The sequence below is a fragment of the Cynoglossus semilaevis genome, chromosome 5, assembly GCF_000523025.1.
Source record: "Cynoglossus semilaevis isolate Cse_v1.0 chromosome 5, Cse_v1.0, whole genome shotgun sequence".
Taxonomy (NCBI): Eukaryota; Metazoa; Chordata; class Actinopteri; order Pleuronectiformes; family Cynoglossidae; genus Cynoglossus; species Cynoglossus semilaevis.
In genome coordinates this window covers 12,577,068-12,597,072 of record NC_024311.1, presented here as the reverse complement: position 1 = coordinate 12,597,072, position 20,005 = coordinate 12,577,068, and the positions used below count along the sequence as shown (strand labels likewise).

At 39.9% G+C, this 20,005-nt stretch overlaps 1 protein-coding gene across 1 annotated transcript in view; it reads right to left on the bottom strand.

The window, feature by feature from the left end:
• Window positions 1-20,005, bottom strand: part of LOC103379122 (CUB and sushi domain-containing protein 1) — a 172,802-nt gene that overhangs the window by 15,161 nt on the left and 137,636 nt on the right. Inside the window, exons 50-59 of the mRNA XM_025055552.1 lie at window positions 19,736-19,921; window positions 19,143-19,340; window positions 17,910-18,083; window positions 15,161-15,334; window positions 14,283-14,456; window positions 10,819-11,007; window positions 8,987-9,163; window positions 7,219-7,404; window positions 3,256-3,432; window positions 2,778-2,963 (exon numbers count right to left, since the gene is read on the bottom strand). Of these exons, the coding sequence (XP_024911320.1) occupies window positions 2,778-2,963; window positions 3,256-3,432; window positions 7,219-7,404; window positions 8,987-9,163; window positions 10,819-11,007; window positions 14,283-14,456; window positions 15,161-15,334; window positions 17,910-18,083; window positions 19,143-19,340; window positions 19,736-19,921 (1,821 nt within the window). The remainder of the gene's footprint in view (window positions 1-2,777; window positions 2,964-3,255; window positions 3,433-7,218; window positions 7,405-8,986; window positions 9,164-10,818; window positions 11,008-14,282; window positions 14,457-15,160; window positions 15,335-17,909; window positions 18,084-19,142; window positions 19,341-19,735; window positions 19,922-20,005) is intronic.

Genomic DNA, 20,005 nt, shown 5'->3' with positions numbered 1-20,005 from the left:
TGTTGGATGTAAATATTACTGAACCCATATCATTCATCAATTTTGTTATATGCAAACATCAAAAAGCATAACTAAAGGATTTGTTTAGGATTTCTTTCTTCCCTGTTTCACATTACACTGTTTGGACATGCACAGGAAGTCATTCTCCACCACTTCTCTCCTTCTCAGTGATCACTGACTCAGTTCCCTCCACCAGCCTCTGGTCCTCTCTCCTCTGTCTTCACCCTCTGTTCTCTGACTTTGGTCCCCTGCCATCTTTCGGACAGCCCCTCTACTCTTCCTTCAGGCCTTTTCCTTCTCATACTGTTAGCTTTTCTACCTCTTTTTACCTTTATCTCTCCTAGACCAGCTACCACAAGATGATGAAAATTTACAGCAGGAGTGAAACATCCAGGATTGGTTCATCAGGTGTAGTGTTAAAAGCTAAACGCAAGAATAAAAGCCTTTCAGATACATTTCTGCCAACACGAGTTTATTGTAAACTCAAGGATGGAAAGAAGAGACTTTTTTTTTTTACCAATTATTATCTGAGTTTTATATTTAGCTTGTTTGAGTGGTGACCTGAGTTCAACAATTTCTCTGATGTTCACCTAACCAGACAACAGTTCCAACTCTTTTCAACAGTATTTATATCTACAGGTGTTATTGCATTGTAATAATATCACTAAGATATAAAAAAGTATGAAAAACTTTGAAACTATGAAAATGTAAATTGTTAAATATAAAATATCCACATTCTCTTGGCTTTAGCATCCGTGCTAGCTGCTGCTACCGCTATTGCTGCTTCGTACAGTTTATACTGTTTATATTCTGTTTGTCCCAGGACTGTTTGTGGCGCTGTTGTCCTTGAACACAGTAAATATCAAGAGCAGTGAAAAAAATCAAGACCAGTGAAAACATTTTGTGTTCATTCAAGTTAGCTGTTCTTAACTCTTATGCTAATTGTGTAGCAAAGGATTATGACATCACTGTCATCATGTAGGAAATTTGTCCTAATCTTAAATCACATTACCGGACATGTATGAACAAATAATAATAATAATTTGTCCACATTTCAAATAAATGTACTAATAACAACAATAATAATAATAATAGTCCACATTTCAAATAAAAGTCTAAAACTAAGAGTCTGCTGGTCACACATTCATGTTTTACTTTTTTTACTCTCACAAATCATAAAGAAAACAGGTCTAGAGAAATGCATCTTTAGAAACAGAAATAATAAACACCAACAGCACCGACCCACAAAGAAACTTTATAGTGTAGTGGAATGTAAATTAACAGTAAAAGGTTATGATAGGAATAAAAAGTTTAAAAAACCTTTGACATCAAAAGAGCTGTAGATTTAAGTAACAATAAAAATAATGTTACCTCTGCTGATCCTCACTGTAATTTCACAGGGAAGTATCATTTGTGGCCCTGGTTTTGACTCCTCTTGTGCGCCCTCTGTCCTCATGACTGCATTACTGCCTCTCCCACCTTTACCTCATCTTTTAGTCACATTTCTCTTAATGCAGTTCAGCCAGTCGACACTTCGTCTTCTCTTCTAATCCCCCCCCCCCTTTTTTTTACTGTGTTTACAGGTTTAAGGACAGGTATTGATTTGTCTCTCTTTGTTTCTCCCATTATTCCTTTACGCTCTTTTGCACTTGCCTTCTTCTGCTTCTTTGTTTTAATAATGTCGTTCCCACCCGACCCTCTTTTTCTTTATCACATTTTTCTGTCAGCAATAATCGTTAGCAGCCTTTTTAAAGGTTTCTGTGTCACTGCAACTTTCCCAACATCACTTGATGTTCTCTGCCTGTCAGGCTGCACATTTATAGTAGTTGCTGTTCTCCAGGAGGATCAAACGCTGGCTATATGTGGATTATTTAACGTTGGTGGAAGAAACAAAAGATGTAAACAAAAATAAACTAAAAAGGTGAGTAAACCGGGACAGAACAGAAAGTCAAACAAAACTCTCCAGTATTTACCTATCAATTCTACCCATTCAACTATTCTGTTTTTTTTCCGTCACAAACTCCTTTTCCATCACCTGGAGTATCTTCTACGTAGTTTCCCCCCTTGCCTGCATCCCTCACTGGTTTCCTCTCACTAGTGGCTCTTCTAGGTTTCTTTCTTCCTATTTTTTTTCATCCCAGTTCAAAGCTCACGCAGCTGCAGGAGCCAGCAGGAGACTTTCTGTTTGTGGTACGAAGCGGCAGGGAGGATCTCAGGAAGCATTCCCCCTATTTCAGTCGTTGAGTATCATCATCTAAACTCTAAATATGCGCCGCCGTAAACTCCAGCCCATTTAATTTTAAGGCATTCTGTCTTTTCCTCTGCCCTCCTTGCGTTTGTGAAAAGCAGACTTGTTTTAGGAAATAAACTCCAATAACAATGTGTTATTGTAGAGTTAATGTATTGGAATGTTAACCTGATTTGACTCTTTTTTTTAATGTACTGTTTAAACTAACAATCTGTTCATTTGCCACGGCTAAATTATTACCGTACTTTATAAACGGTGCCTGCTGTTTGTGGGCTGTTTACAATGTATGAATCTCAGCCTGTGGTTAAGTCGGGTTTCTACACTGTCCGCTCGTTGGTGATGGTTTCACACTGAATGGATCTGTAGTGTATAGGCTCTAGAATTCAAATGAAAGGATTTAGATGTTTTTGCCTATAAAATATCACGTTATGCTACATTGACGCCGTGGGCAAAACAGGCCTCACCCCACCATCTGTGCATATATCTATATATATCTAATAACAATATAAGCCTTAGACGTCATCCTTACCTCTACAACTGGGTTTTGTTTGGTTCCAGGTTCCATCTTTGGTGCAGCGCAGAACACTGTGTCCGAGTCCAGGTGGTTCCATCAGGTGTCCAGGGTTGCAGCGGTAGGTCACTGTGTGATTGAAAATGAATTCCTTTCCAACATAGTTCCCATTGGCCACTGGACCGGGGTCTCCACAGGCAATTACTAGAAGTGGAAGAGAAAATAATTAATAATTGAGGTATATGGTAAAATATATTTACACTTAGTTAAAAAAAATTACATCCAGTATGAATAGAATAGAATAATGTTTTTTAAACTGAACTAATCCGAGACCATAAAGTGTTTTTTTTTTTTTTTTAAATGTGAGCCACACCTTCCCTTGAGCACTTAGGTGAGGGTGGAGGCTAGTGCTGAGGTGACAGTTCTTATTTATTTTTCTTATTATTCTTATACAGAATTGACGAATCACAGAGAAAGATGAAGGACCATCTGGTACCTGTACAGTCAGGTGGTTGTCCTGTCCATGTGCCATTCGTTGTGCAGTGTCTGGTGGTCAGGCCTGATGTTTTGAAACCTTCCCAACATGCGTAGGCCACAGAACTACCGAAGGTGATGCCGTCGCTGAAGACGATTCTTCCGTGAGCCGGAGTGCCGGGGTTACCACAGGATACGGCTGTGGGTGTGGGGGGAGAAGGGGTGGTTGGGGTATTAAACAGTGGTAATTAATCACACACAGGCAATCAGTCTGAACAATACAGCACCGCTGTCACTCAAGGCTTATCAACTATAGGCTGCAATAATGAGATTATCACTGGAGTCAGCTGGAAGGAACATAAAACATATCCTTGAGCTAGTGAAGCTGATTAATAAGTAAAGGTTGTTGGACTGAGTCCCGGCACTGAACAGCAGATGTACAGTATTCTGCGTGTGTGCTGGAGGCTGGCAGGAGACTGGTAATACATCTACAGAACAGCAGCCACTATAAGTGCCACTGAGCAAAGCACTACGACTGGAGAAATGCTCCAAGGACAAGGTTCTGTCGGTTATTAAAATACAAGACATGATGCCAGCAGAGATGAGGCGCCGTTCTGCATAAGACTGTGATGGTACGACACCCAGCAGCTGGGAACTAAAGCAAACAAAAACACAAAAGTGTGTTGGTCATGCAGCTGAGCGTCCAAGCTAATTATCAGTCAGAGCCTGCAGACAATGTCCTTCCTGAGCTGTACTGGGACGGACATGTCCTGAAAGAATGGGAGCAATGAGTAAAAACACACCATTCAACTTCAGGTATGAGTGAATTTTGGGAAGGCTGATAACCATTCAGGACACACTGATGTGTGTTCCTGCAGATGTTTTCACACATTTTCTTTCTTGGTTGGCTAGAGTCATTGTGACATAATGTTCAGCTTAAGGGCAAACTATGGCCCATGGCCCAGATATGGTCCACTGAGCTTTCTAACCCAGCCCACTAATCACTGGTACAATGTATGGTTAAGACTGATTTACTTCCTTCTGTTTCATGTACTGTATTTGCGTTGATTGTAATTCCAGTTGACGCCACTAGAGGGCAACATAAATCACATGAGCCATCATTTTTTAGAAGGTTGAGGACATTCTACATCCAATCGATATTAAACTGGCCTGCTGGTCAAATTTTGAAAGTTTGCCCACTGGTGGCTTAAGCAGTTATTGCAGTTTATATGGTGAATACTGTAATGCAGTAAAACCTGTAGTCTTTGGCTACCCTGTAGTACAGCGACACATCAAAAAAAAGTTTTTCATTCAGCTGTTACAGTAGAGTGAAGGACAGAACTGCCAGAAAAACAAAACAAACAAAAAAACCATGATGACGGCTGATGTCCGTCCATCATTAGTTTGCTGGCGAAGCAACCGTTATTACCTAACTAACCCCGGCACATTTCACTAACAGGAAGGAGACAGTGGACGGCCTTCGACAGTCCAACACCTATTGATGGCATTCATTACTCACAGCCCTTAAAAGCTCTGTATAAGAATATATATGTGTGTGAGACAGACATGTGTGGGTTGAGTTAGAGCACATGAAGCAAGGATGTGTGTGTGTGTGTGTGTGTCTGTACTGTTGGTACTGTTTCTGTAGGTTTTTATTTTCCTCTTTATAAATGCGCGCCTATGGATTTTTCTGTGTTTGTGTCCCGGTGATAGATGTCTCATCCTTTCTGAATCAGCTTTTAACCACAATTAGCTTAATGAAAAACAACTGTAGATGGACATAAATAATTAGGGCGACACAAACACGGACACCAGTGAAGACAAAAGACATACAGCTCTAAGAGAAGTTTGTGTGTGTGTGTGTTTAGGTGCTGTAAGGTCGAGTGTCTGTAAGATTAAAAGGCCAGGTTTTAATGCTATTGATTCAGTACGTGGAGGCAAAGGAAGACTTACAAATAAAAATAAAATTTACTGCCGGACTGTCAAGACTCGGCAGAAATCAGACAACTGCGATTCAGTGTAGAATTCCGCCTTGTACTGCAGTAGAACTGTTCCTGTTGTAGTTATTATTAGTACAGTAATCATTGGCTGTCAGAGCCCACCCACCTTAACACTGTGGTACTGGAGTATCAAACTGATTACAGCTCACGACTGATGTGTTGGTTATGTATCCAACTGTAGAATATGAGATATGTTTTTCTTCAACAGAAAAATGAGAAAAATTTCAAAAGAATCCATTGACTTCTTCCAAGGCTGATATCCCTGGCTGTGCTGTGCAGCTTTGAATCTTTTTTCTTTAAACTTTTCTTCTTTCACATGGATATAAGTGGAATTCAAATAAAATGCAGCTTTTTAAAATATCTGAGCTGACATCATCTTGATTGACTGATAGCTACTAAAATGTCTCTGCTGTCGCCAGAAATTTGTGATGTCAAAATGGGGTCACAAACCAAAAAAGGTTGGAAACTACTGAAATACTATAAAGTTCCTGACTGGATTTCATGGCGACAGATTTCAGGACCTTATAGATGTGATGATCAGGAGCGAAACTAACAGCAGGAGTTCTCCTGGTTCTACAGTTCTCCTCACACTGAATTGACCGTACAGTAGGTGTGAATGTGAGTGTTAATGGTTGTTTGTTTTTCTGTATGTGGTCACATGATGGACTGGAGAACATACCAGGGTACTAGCTGAATGAATAGTATATTTGTATTGAAATATATGTACGTACGTACGTATATATATACTGTATATATATTTATGTCTATATAAATGTATCTATCTAACTATACTGTATATCTGTGAAACTGTTGAATCATCCCGATGAAACATTTTGGCCAAACGCTGCAGTCTGCCTCCAAAAATATTTCGGTGGTGATTCTATTCTTCCTCATTAAATTCAACTTGACCCTTCATCTCTCCAGCATTCTAGATTTAGTGTAGCGCTGCTGCTTTGGGTCACAGCAACACAATATGTGAGTGCCCAGCGCCTGGTATGACTCAACCGTCCTCCCACCACAGTATCTTCTAAAATTACTGCTCCAGCAGTTCATCTATCTCATTACATTTACTGCAGAATCTGCTTCACGGAAAAAAAAAAAGAAAAAACAAAAACCCAGAGTGAACCAAAGCAGTGTCCACTTCAACAAATACAGTTTACATTTCCGGGCAGGCACCACACGCTCTCACACACACACATATACACACACAGTAGCTGAGGATTTTGTGACTCACTTTAATTTTTCATTAAACCACAGGGGGTTAAAGTGAATCACTAAAAATGTGGTTGTGTGGGAGCCAATTTATCACCTCAGTGCTGGGAGAAACCAGCTGGGTCAAGAGAGACTGACAAACTGCAAATTTTGGTCACAGCTGCCAAGACATGGCAGGCATGTTGATGTGTAGCAGGAATTACTCAAAATTATATATATATATATATATATATATGTATATATGTATATATATATACATATATACGTATATATGTATATATATACATATATATGTATATATATACATATATATGTATATATATACATATAATAATTTGAGTGACTGCAAATAGGGAGTGCATGTGGTCAGAACACATGACATACTACAGACTTTACTGTAAACACAACAGACTTACAGTAATTGCCATGGACACGGTGGCATGTAGACTAGCAGGGTCTAAGGGTAACTCAACAACAACCCAGATGAAAACCAGTTTTTACTATTTTACTACTCAGCCTTGCAAAGTCGTTCAATTCTGAAGTTTAACTTTGTTCACACCACTGACCCAAATCCACACTTTTATTCACATGTGACCCATATCTTACAGTCTGAACAGCAACAATCTTCACTTCAAACTTTTAAATCAGACCCATTTTCTTCTCTTAAAACTTTTATACTTTTATATTTAGTAGGTGGGTGAGTGAGGGTAGGGTAAATATTTTTTTATTTCTAATATTTCATATTGGTAAAGGTGTCAGGTAACGTTCCGTACCTTGACAGACGGGCTGCCTGCCGCTCCAGGTGCCGTTGTTGAGGCAGGTCCTCTCAGCTGAGCCAATCAGAGCGTACCCAGCCTCACAGCTGAAACGTAACAAGCTCTTGGTTTTGAATTCTTCTCCCCCCAGACGTGTACCGTGGGGCGGGGTCCCCGGGTCTCCACACTCTCCTGGACTCACACCTGTGGTGACATGAGGAAAATATTCCACTTCGACTTAGTCACTGTGTTTTACTCAAGCAGAATCTACGCTCATTATTTCTGCCACCCCTAGAAGAGTGGTTCTTAACCTACGGTACTCGTAGCACAGGTGAAAGAAAAGCAAACCAAAAGACAAGCACGAGATGCATGCCCGTCAGAGCTGAACACACTTCACACACTTAATTTGAAAAAACAGCTGCACAAACTGCACATCCATTACCCTCCTAATAGGTTTTAATGATTTTTTATTGTAAAATCATTAGGCGGGGGGGAGGGAAGGGAATTGGGGGGAGGCTGCCCCTGACAGATCCAATCACGACCCCTTATATAATGAAAAAGCTCAACAGCTACACGCAGTTTTGTTGTTTTATTCTATATTCTCTGCTGCAGCAAATGCATCATTTGAAAGCTAACTTTTTTCTTAAATAAATAAAATACAAACAAAAGTGCACAAAGACTCGGGTGGAGCGGTCAGACTCAGGTTCCATCCTGGGGAGGATCTGTGACTTAAACAGGGCACAGCTCTGAATGCAGCTTCTTGCATCTGAATGAGGTCTTCAGCTGCAGGAGGAATTCCGCCCTGCTGAGCCCTGTGTCCTGAAGACAGCAGAGGGAGCTCAGTGGAATGTAACGCAACCACGAAGACAGTGGAGGCAAAGTTTAAGGCCGAGCATCTGTAGTGTTGAAGGACATATACAATATGTATGTGTAGTTACACATATGTTTATAAATATATATACATATATGTGTGTGTGTTTATTGTATTTATATAAACACATCTATATATGTTAATATAAACAGCATACACATATAAAAATATATCCATATATGTACATACTTATATACTTACATATGTATATACACGTCCATAATGTGTTAACATTGTATATATATTTATATATGTATTTATGTATGTATATATGAACATAAATCTAAATTTAAATCAGTATTTGTTACACTGCTGCATTTTTACTTTAAACCAGCCTTACTTCCTGTGGGAACACCAGGTGTAGGATTAACCAGTCATACTATACTAAACTACGTAAATGTTAATTTTACATATAGAGTTGAAGGTGCTGCCTACAGGTGGCAGTCTTAAATCACTTAAAAAGTAATAACTCTTTTACAGGCATTCTTATCTCAAAGCCAAAACCTCACTGGAGCAACTTTTAATGATTCCTGACAGGACTGTAGGTGAAATAGCATAAATATATATTTTTTTATCGTGTGTCAAAAACACAGTAACTTAAAAAAGTTTCCTTGCAAGTAACTTGTTTTTAATTGCCTCAACATTGGTTCCTGTTAAAAAACAAAAAGGCTTTTAATTTAATTCTGCTGAACATTTCTCTAGACTAATTTTGTTTTATGTTTATTGAAGAAGTAAGAAGAAGTCTGGGTTTTCATTTGTCCTTTGAGTTTTTCTCTAAGTATTTTAAGAATAAAAACCTGTTGTTTCACTTTAGTTTTTTGTGTTAGACATCAACAGAAATTGTTGTTTTCTGTGTAACAAGTTTTATTAAAGCTCACATGTCATAGTGAACAAGGCAGTGTGCAGTACTCTTACCGGTGCAGTATGGAGGCGCTCCGCTCCAGGTGTTGTCCTCCTGACAATGACGAGTCGTGTTACCCACCAGCAACCCCCCAGGCAGACAGGAGTAGTGCAGCACTGAGCCATAGGTCCAGCTGCTGGCTCCGGTTACAACTGCATTCGGTGGAATCCCAGGGTCGCCGCAGGAAATTGCTGCACACAGTCAAAATAAGAATGTATAAAAACAGGAACTTGTAATGACCCTGATGTTTAATGTCCACCTAAAGCAGGGGTGCCAAACATATGGCCTGAGGGCCAAAACTGGCCCGCTTGATGCACTCTTAGATAAAAAATACACAAACATTTCATGTTCAGGAAATGTTTAGTAAAGTTACAGTATATTTCATTAAATATGAAGATTTATCGAATGTACGTTTGTGGATGAAAACAAAGGGTAGAAGACAGACTTGTTGTTATTTATAGGTAATTATGTTATGATTGTACTGGTCTGGCCCGCTTGACATCTAATTAGGTTGTATGTGGTCCCTGAACCAAAATTAGTTTGAGACCCTTGTCTTAAGGCCTGGTTCAACAGTGAGACATATGGAGCTTTTCATCTGTTCTCTGTGTTTGTTGTCCATGATCTGGTAAGTCATAAAAGGAGCATCAAGAAGAAGACAAAGACAGAACAACAGAAATCATCTACCGACGCCATGTTCGTTATGGCCCCAGAATTTAATTTAAAACTCTGGCCCCTAGTGGATGTACTGCTTAACGTCTATACCAAAAACAAGGCATGAATTGTAATATATGTGCAGTGATGTTTGACATAGACAAAAAAATTACATTTGCAAACATGAAACTACTCTTAAAGCCCGATGAGGTTGAAAAAAAACCTGCACTCCCTTGAATGTGATTTTATCAATGCTGAAGTATTGCTCGCATCATATTGACTTTACTTAATAATAATAGAAAAGAAACATGAAAAGAGTCTGCCCCTTCTTTTGTTAGATAAGAAATAGTATAAGTAGAAATTATTCCATAACATCAAAGCAACTAGAGTCACTGCAGAAATGTCATTTTTTCCAATTTTGTAAAAGATGAAGTTTTACAGCGCACAGGTTTCTGGAGGACACTGCACTCACAGTTTTTCTATTTCTGCCAAATGACTGGTCCTCTGATATCTGCCCTTACCCCCAAACTGTATTACTTCATCCTCTCCTTGCCCCACAGCCACAGCCCTCACTCCCCCCAATTTTCCAATAAAACCTTGTTTCGTGAATGTAATGCTGGGTGCACAGGCACCGGCGTGTCATCAGTATTCTGACCCCCTCTGTCTGACTCCTCATCTCGACCACTCTGTTACTGCTGCAGTCCTCTGTCTCTCTCTCTGAATCACTCCCATTCATTCTGCTGCTCTGGAGTTTAATCTTGTGTTTCTATCAGCCGTAGTAGCCGTCGGACAAGAGAACCAATGGCCCTTTCACACTACTACTCTTTTTTTTTTTCATCCTCCCCTGACATGACACACAAACACACATGCACACACAGGCTTTTACCTACCTGCAAACCTATCCTAGAAAAAAAATTTAAAAACATATCTGTGAAATTGTTATTTCCTAGAACGTCTGTCACCTTAGTTTTTCTGTAGGCTTTAGTACATAAGGATACATACATATACATACATATTTACATATATAAATGTATATAGACACACACGTGCATGTATACATATACATACATATATAAATATATATAGACACAGATAAATAAATACATACAGTATATACATAAATATATACAGTATTTGTTTATACATAAATACATACACAAATAATTTGAGACTATGTGATTTTGTCAATAAATACCTTGGCAGCGGGGGATTGGTCGATCCCATCGTCCATCATGCTGACATGTGAGCAGTGCTGAGCCCAGCAGGTAGAAGCCTCGCTTACAGTGTATCACCACGCTCACGCCGTAGCTGAAGACTTCTGGGTAACGTAGGCCCGACTGACGCACACCATTCTCCACGTGGCCAGGATCAGTACAGTTGACGACTGCGGCAGAGAAAAGGAATCACTGAAAGGCTTTCACTGCTGGACAGTTCCAATCAGAGGTGAAGTGGTTTCAGTGCTGACTAAATGAAGACAAAGCAGGACTGCTAATGACTCGGTGTATAAACAGAAACGAGACACGATGCTCACTCCTCTCAGCAGTATTGAACTTTACAGAACCAACCGCCACCGAACCACAGCAGGGTGTGACGGGTTTTTAGGGCACGTGGCCCTGAACCAGTGCTGCAGATCAAAAATGTCCTGACTTCACTGTTTCTCATTTGTGAACGGCTCCTTTGTCGCAGCCCGCTGTGGTCTTTGTTGGATTCTGCTCTGTTCACAACTTTTTCTAAGGTTTCCTCCAACGTCGCTCCACCCTTTGGGTAGATGCCAGTTCAAAAAAGTGAGTTTCGATTCTCCACAATTCATAGCAGAGACTGACACTGACTCAAAATCAAAATCAAGTCCATGGGGGATATACGGAGGGGTGTGTGCCTGAGTTGGGGGGTGCGTGTGTGTCTCTGGCACCCTACGGGAACAAAGAACATTTCTGAAAGTTAACTGACAGCAGTGTGCTGGAGAGAGGGGGAGACAAAGGGAGGGAGGGAGAGAGGGAAGGAGGGAAGAATATGGAGAGACGGTGGGAGTGTGTGAGGATGAACCTTATTGGTGGAAGAGCCTTGCTGAAATTTTTTTTCATTAAATCGGCTCCTGTGAGTGGGCTGCAAGGTTGAGTATTTGTATTTTCTTACACCACTAGTGACACGCTACCAGAAGTCCTGCTACGCAGCCACCAAACTCTATTATTATTACACTATACTAAACACGCTACCAGAAGTCCTGCTACGTAGACACCAAGAGTGTGTGATAGTCTAAGACTATCAGACACGCTACCAGAAGTCCTGCTACGTAGCCACCAAACTCTGAGTGTGTGTGCAAGAGTCTAAGACTATTAGAAAAAAATCTTTATGAAATCTATTATTATTACACTATACTATACTATACTATACTATACTATACTATACTATACTATACTGTACTGTACTACTATATTCTCCAAGTTGTTTTCTCTCCATACAATTCCTACCGAAATCAAACTCCTTCAAATGTTCTTTCAGTTTTGGGAAAATAACAAAAGCCAGAACTTCAAAAACAGCAGAAATATTCAAATTTCTTTTTAAAAATTCAGATCTGGTTTAAAAATTGTGAAACAGTTATCTTCAAGTAGACCACTGGAAGCCTTTCTGACTTGTGTTTGTATTCAGAAGTTCTCAGTGATTCATCGTTGTGGGTGTGATACCATGAATGCTGCCCCTTGTGGACCTGATCCATCACTGTGTGTGACCATTACTCAGTTCAGCTACAGTTCACCAGCAACAGAGTGAAACCAGTTGATACGAAATTCTAAAACACTACCTACTGCATAACTGACAAATATTTAGATGACTTAATCCCCCTGATGTTGTCACTGTATTTCACCAACTTTAATTTTCCCATGAGTCCATGGTTCAAAAACAATAATGAGCCGACCAGAAAAAGTGCACGGCTCCCAGGAGGCCATTTGTTGGTAAGGCACATTTAAAAAAACATCAGACGAAGAAACAAACAAACAAGATCATCTGTTGTAACGCTCATAAAAGTCATCAGGGTTCAAGCTGAAAATGAAGACGACAGATAATTAAACTGCACAATAAAGCATCATCATGGGACAATTACGACAACCGCACATCCCTCTCCTCAGCCTCTCAACTCCATGTCTCCCGGTCCACTTCATCCTCTAAACTCCACACGACATCCCCTCTGGTTCTGATCACCGTGTGCTCCGTTGGGTTTGTTTACTTTTCCTATTCTCGTGTGCTGAATAAAAGGAAAAAGCTTTTCTTGGAGTGATGTGTCCGAGGTACTTGTTGTCATGCTCAGCTGGGTTGAGCAAGAGTTACAGCTCGGCTGGGCCGTTTAATTGGACGACTGTAGATTTATTTAGAGAAATAAGTCCGGCTCCCGCGGGATGTGTGGCCTCCAGCCTTTCGCTCAGGCTTTTATTGTGTTTATTATTTTAGTTGGATGGTGAAGCCTGTCTGATGTGATGGTGGTCAAGTGCAAAATTCAGAAAAAAAAAAAACTCATTCTATTCGGACGTTTTAACCAGACATTGATATTTTAGTGAAGCCAGTTAATTAAAGCTCTGGGATTTGAGGAAAATGTGAAGCTGTTTGATCTGATGCTGCTTTTATGTTTATATCAGAATTATATGATTATACATTTTCATCACACAGAATTTCATAACAGCTCAGCTCCCGTCAGCTGTTCCTGGAGTATAAAATTTTATTCTGTTATTTGACCAGACGCAATGGGTTCCAGAACAATGAAAAACTTTTCCCAGAACAGATGCTAATGTGGTGCCTGTCCATTAGGCCAACCCACAAAGGCAAAGCTGTCGTGGCTGCCTTGTGATTTCTTTTTATAATGTGAATTTATTTTATTTTCCAGTGTATGTTGGTAACGACATCGTCTTCTGGGAACGGGACGGTCAAATAAGGTTTAACCCAGAAAATAGAGCCAGGATGTGCTGTGACTTCACAAATGTGTTATTGTTCATTTGTCATTCAACGTTTCACTTCTATGCAGATGACTTGCGACTTTATATGAGAATGAAAACAGGGGGAAATGATCTGAACGTCTTCATTTAAATGCAGCTTTGGCTCAGCAACAACCTTCGTCACTTTAGCTGAGATAAATCTAATCGATTTGTTTGGTAGCTCAGATGTGTACAACAGAGCTATGGCAGGCTGACTTCATTTAATAAAGACTGCGTTTACTTTGGACAGTGATCCTGAATTCACTCACTCACTCAATTCTTGATTAATCAACAAACAGCAATCGCCAGGTCCTCAATAAAAAAAAATGGGAAGGGCATTCATTTTCTTTGAGTTTCTTTTGTATTCTGTGGACCATTTACTTAAATAATGCGTGCACTGAGGCTAAGAAAAATGTTCTCTCTGTTTTTAGCTTTAGCGATTTCATTTATCTGTATTATTCAATGCTGTACTAAAACTAAGGAGTAGGAGTTACTCACCATCCTGTTTTGCTGTGAAAATCTTAATTTAAAATCTTAACTATTCTTGAATGGAGGTTTGATGGAAGGGAAACACTGATGCAAAAATCTCATTCTGCTTTTTCTCAAGTGGAAGAAAAAAAGGCATGGAAACCAATCAGAGGAACTCTGAGGCTTCAGCAGAGATCTAATGTAAGCCTGGCGTAATGTATGAGCTCCTGACCTTTGCAGACAGGCAGCGGGCTGCTCCACTGTCCGTTGAGACGACACTGAGCACGGGCGTTGCCACTCAGGATGTAACCTCTGTTACAGGTGAAGTTGACGACGTCGTTGAGGTTGAACTCGCTGCCATTAGTCCGTCCATTTACCGGGTTTCCAGGGTGACCGCAAGTGATTGCTGAAGAAGGAGAGCAAAGAGTGCGGAAAATGTGTTACTGCGCTGACATTTGAAAAAGATGTGTGGTTTCTGTCGCATCACTCTCCAACGTGCAGCTTCGTTTTTGTTTACGTAGAACTCAAACATCCTCCAGTTCCATGAACTGTTGTTTCTGTGAAGAGGTTTTTTTTATTTTTCAATCTTTCACACAATATCATCATCATATCATATACTTCATAGTTTTATATAATAATCTGGAATTTCTCTGCAGCCATTTAGGTGGAGAATACGTATATTTTTCCATCTATATCATTTAAAAATAATGAATAAAAGAGTTAGATACAAAATGGAAGTAAAAATAAATAACATACGTTGTATCAATATGTTGTAAAGAAATTATAAAAATAATTATTGGCTACGTTAGAAATATACATGAACAAATAAATGTAATTTTGACACACATTTATTTTAATGCTGCAAATAAATTTTGTTTTGTTGTTCCAAAAAATAGTCTTTATTGAAGTTCTATTGAAACAGATTTTTTTTGGAACAAATAATTAGTGGTTCTTTTCTTTTGATTATCTTTAAATAAAGAAAGTAAATGACTATGATTGGACTTTCTTTGAATGAAGTTCAAACACCGCTGCTCTACATGAACTGGAACAGTAGCAGTAAATAATGAGCAGCGTGCAAATGCAGCCTGTTTGGTTTATTAGAGTACTTACGGACGCAGACAGGTGTTGTTCCGGACCACCGATGGTCTTGCTGACAGATTCTAACTGATGTGCCAATTAGACGATATCCTAACATGCACTGGTACACCACGGTGTCACGGTAACTCGACCCGTCTCCGCTGATGTGTCCGTTGACTATGGGATCCGGAGAGTCACAGTGACCGGCTGGAAGGCAGAAAACGACATAGTTGGATTTTTAAATCATGTCGTCTGGTGACAGCAGTCTGAGGGCTGAGGCAGTTACAGGTGCATAAAAAGGTACATTCAAACCATCTGTCCTCACGTGTTCTAAAAGTGGCCCCTGCAGAACTGCACCCTTTTAAGGTTTGTTCAAACCCAAGCCCATCATTTAAAGGACACTTCTCGAGAGTTTCGGTGCAGAGGACTGTTAAAATGCAATCAGTATAATTTCATCCATTCTTTACCTCTATGTCGCCTTTGCCTTATGTGACTGGGCTCTGACAGCCCATGATGACTTTGATAATATGTTTCACCTAACGGATGATTCAGAGAATATTGTTGATGTCCTACTGATATTAATAAATATATACTCTGGGAAATCACAGCTGCTAAAACTGTTGACAGCAGTAGACACGCTGCACAAACTCCTCTCCTAAATACATTATATCTGTTCTGTAAAATTGAACCTAATTGGGATTCAAACCAAGAATCAGCTGCTGGCACTCAAATTAACTGCTGTGCCTCCCGTGCAGAATCTGAAAGCACTGCAATACTTATGATCTGTTGGTAATTAGAACTCATTATGTTCAGATTGATGGTGAACTTTTGTTTAAAGCTCTGTGCTGTGTGTCAGAAATAGAAATTGCTCCACATGGAGAAGTGGTCACGGGATGAAGCCCCAAAAATACCCTGAGACTTCCCAGTGGACAGAGGTCAGGTGACACTTTGTACTGGTACATACAGATGGAGGCATGTCTTGTAGTTCTTTTTATTTATTTATTTATTTTTTAGGTAAAACACTGATTACAGTGTAACATGGTTCAGATGACAGTAGGTGGTTTTGGTCAGACGTCCTAACTGACTTTTATCTATTAGACCGAGCCTCTGTCTCTGAACCGTAGCGTCATAGCAGATCTCACTACGGTGACTTCTTTACTTTGCTGCCATTCTTTTATCTTCTGTGCCTGCATCATATTGTCAAACAGTTTGTCAAATATCGCTCCGTATTACAAATCGGATTAATTGTCATCAATTAAATGGCAAAGTCTCTGATTAAAGCAATTGTCAGCGTCTAAATAACAGAATCTAAGAGGCTGAGAGCTGCCTCTGATGTACTGTAGTTCCTGCTTGTTGACTTCTCAAGGACCACGACTTGCGCCACACAACGACATATATTCACCAGGTGGAGCTCTGATTATTATGCATGAATACTTGAAGCATTGGTGAAGTTGAACACATGGGATCTGGGGTGAAAATGACTGAGTCTATGATTTATTCATTAGAAAAAAAAAAGTCAGCATTAAACTGAGAACAGCTTTGGGTGTGATTTTATGTGGTGTCGTCAGTGGAAGTGAGAGCAAACTCATTTAAAGATTTTTTAAATATATATATACATATTAAAAAAAGGTATGTACTCCACTCATCCCCAAGGTTACATCACGGTGGTAGACTGTCCATGTAAAATCAGAATTAATCATCTCTGGTCAGTGCTTACTGGAGGCTTAAATAACACCTTTAATGTAATAAGTGATAAAATGCCTCAGACACTGGTTTATCATTTGAGTTACTCAGGCATGGGCACCGTTTATCCTACTTATTGCTGCTCTCACTTTCACTGACGACACCTAAGAACAGCACGTCTTACTGAAGATTACGTCTTAAATAACAGCCCTCCGACTGTTCACACCTCCAGCCCCCGACATTGGGTTTTCACCCGCTGGTTTCAGCCGGTGGGAAACTACTGCTCTAAATATTAGGCCTCTGGCCTTCAGTGAAATCAGGAGTGGAGTCCTTCAACAAGCAGGATGTGACTTAGTGCCAACATCCTCAACGGTTCTACAGAAAAGGAAAAACTCTCAGCTTGCACAGGTGTTTAGAATCAAATAAAATGTAAAAAAAAAACTAAAAAAAAACTCTAAAAACCTTTTGACTTTGCCTCAAATTCACGGCTGATTCTCAGTTTTTGCTGTTTGAAAGTGGACATACTGCTTTGATCAAATGATACGCCTTTATTTAATCTGTCTTTACTTTGGCAGCAGTGTGTATGTGTGTGGGGGGGGGGGATGGGGGGGGTTCTTACTTTGGTCGGCCAAATCTTTTTAATTGGTCCTGTGCGATCTGTCTCGTCCCACATTATTTTAGGGCACTTTACTTAACACGGCCAAGAACTTTTTTTTTTTCCTCATATAATTATCAAATACTTAGAGCAAGAAATAACTTTATATAGACAGCAGGACCAAGAAGAGAGAAACCAGATCAGAGATACGTCTCAAATCAAGTCATTACGTGACAGCAACCTGGATTATTCTGAAAGTTTGAAATTAAAATACAAATGGAAAATATTGTCAGGTTCCTCGGTGTCTTCGAGCCCAGACTTACAGACTCTGCTGAATATTTTATCATCCATACATATCTGTTTGCCTCTATTCTAAATTATGAATGGACACTGAGGCCTGTTGGACTCACTTTGATTACCAATCTCACAGTTAATTTTTATGACTAAGTGTCTAAGGTCAGGACACAGTATACAGTACACGGCATCAAATTTAATGACCCTTACCCAGACACCTGGTTTCTGCTCCGCTCCACAGCCCATTAGCGCCACACTCTCTGACATGTGACCCCACCAGGGTGTAGCCATGGTTACAGATAAAGATTGCAGTTGCTCCAAATGTGGTCAAGGTTCCCAGTTTGGTGCCAAAGGGTGGAGTGGGAAGTTCTCCACAGGAGATGACTGAATACGAAAAAAACAACAGAGAACGATGAGGAATATAGAGGAAAATACAAAGGAAATACAAAGGAAATACAGTGTTTTACAGTTGTTAAAGGAAAAGTTCATGAAAGTTCATCTCTACAACCCACGGTTCACCTCTGTGTTTCCAGAGAAACTCTTGAGGCAGGTACAACCTGCTTTTATTAGTAGCTTTGTAATTATTTGCCTCCGACATTTTGCACTGCCAGGTCTTCAGGACATTAGGTAAGACAGATAAAATGTTGCAAGGCCTAAATTAAAACCAATCCAATATAAGTGACTGAATAAGATTTAGGTCAGAGGATTTAAGACCCACTTTTGTCCCTAATTCCTCGGGGACATTGTTTGCAAACCGTTGGCTGGGTTGAAGAATGGTCACTGCTATTCACTGCCAAATTGTCTCAAAGCTGCTGCAGAGTTTTGTGAGCTGGGTCATTACTAATGGTATAAATGTGGAAGATTTAACATGGTCACATTCAATGTTTTATGTTGCATGAATTCTACAGAAAATATATAAAAAAAAGTCACATTGAGTTATGACCCTCTAACATACAAACAGGCAGTTGAAATTAAATGCAGGCAGTAGTTTTTTTCTGTTGCAATTTGTTAGCACATTTTATAAAGCTGAGTCCAGCTGGTTCTATGACGAACACAGAAAGAGCTGGTATTCTAAAACAGGAAAGAAAATCCGTGTAAAGTGTAGTTTGTGGCGGCGGCAGTAACGTGACTCCAGTGCGTCTTTTGCTTACGCCGGTGTTCCTCATTTAATCACTGGTTTTATGGTTCCTCATCCATGAAAGTCATTACCTTAAGTAACCGAGTTCACGTGAGATTTTGTTGAGCACAAGTGAGCAAAATAATTCATGATGACAATTTTTTTTTTAAATAACTCCAAATTCCAGCGTAAGACATGCAGGTGCAGTAAAATAATTGTTGTGGAATGATGATTGTGGAGTTAAATCCTCCTCTTCTTCAGGGTCTCGTGCGTGTCTGTTGTAGTGTCTGTACTGATGGTCGTCAAACAGAATGATCACGACTTACTTTTGCACGTAGCTGCGTTATCTGAACCCTCCCAGGTCCCATTGGAGAGGCAGCGAAGTGTCCGATGTCCTACACCTAAGTAGTAACCGGTGGAACATTCCAGCATCACCATAGACCCAAACTCTCCCGGCCGACCGTGAAACAGGTGGTAGGTCATGTGATCGGACAGGACGCCCTCAATGCTGGGGCAGTGAACCGCTGCAAGACGAAAGTTTAATGAAATGTGAATTAAAACAGATTATTTTTTAAAGCCTGAAACCAAATCATGAAATAAATAATAAAAAACACAATCTTCTGTAATTAGAAGTACATATAAGGGCTCATTAAAATGTTGAACTTTATTTAACGGTTATTGTCAAGAGAAAATCACCCTTTGGAAAGTGTTCTCAGAATGAAGTACATTTTAATTACAGTATTTACGTAATCAGTGATTGATTTTTATTTTTACTTTACTGCTTTTTTTTTTTTTGCCAAATTCTCCATTAATAGTGCTGCGGTGATGAACATTTTACTGTAAAAATACAACAGCCACCTACTGGGCATTGAGTTAAAATATTATAGTGAAAACAATAAAAAAAAAACAAAAAACCCACGTAGGCATCTCGGTGGTGAGGCAACATTGCTCCAGGTACCATCGTCAAAACACACAGTTGTGGTTAAGGCACCGGGGTCCAGGTGGTATCCATTGTTACACTGATAGGTGACCTGGCTGCCGACGGTGTACTGGTACGCGTGGAAGCTGCCGTTGCCTGGTGACTGAGGGATTCCACACGATACAGCTGCCACGAGACAAAGACAACCAGTGAGGACCGACTTTACTAAGTTGACAGGAAGTTGGATCTCAGACGTTTAGACTTTGCTTT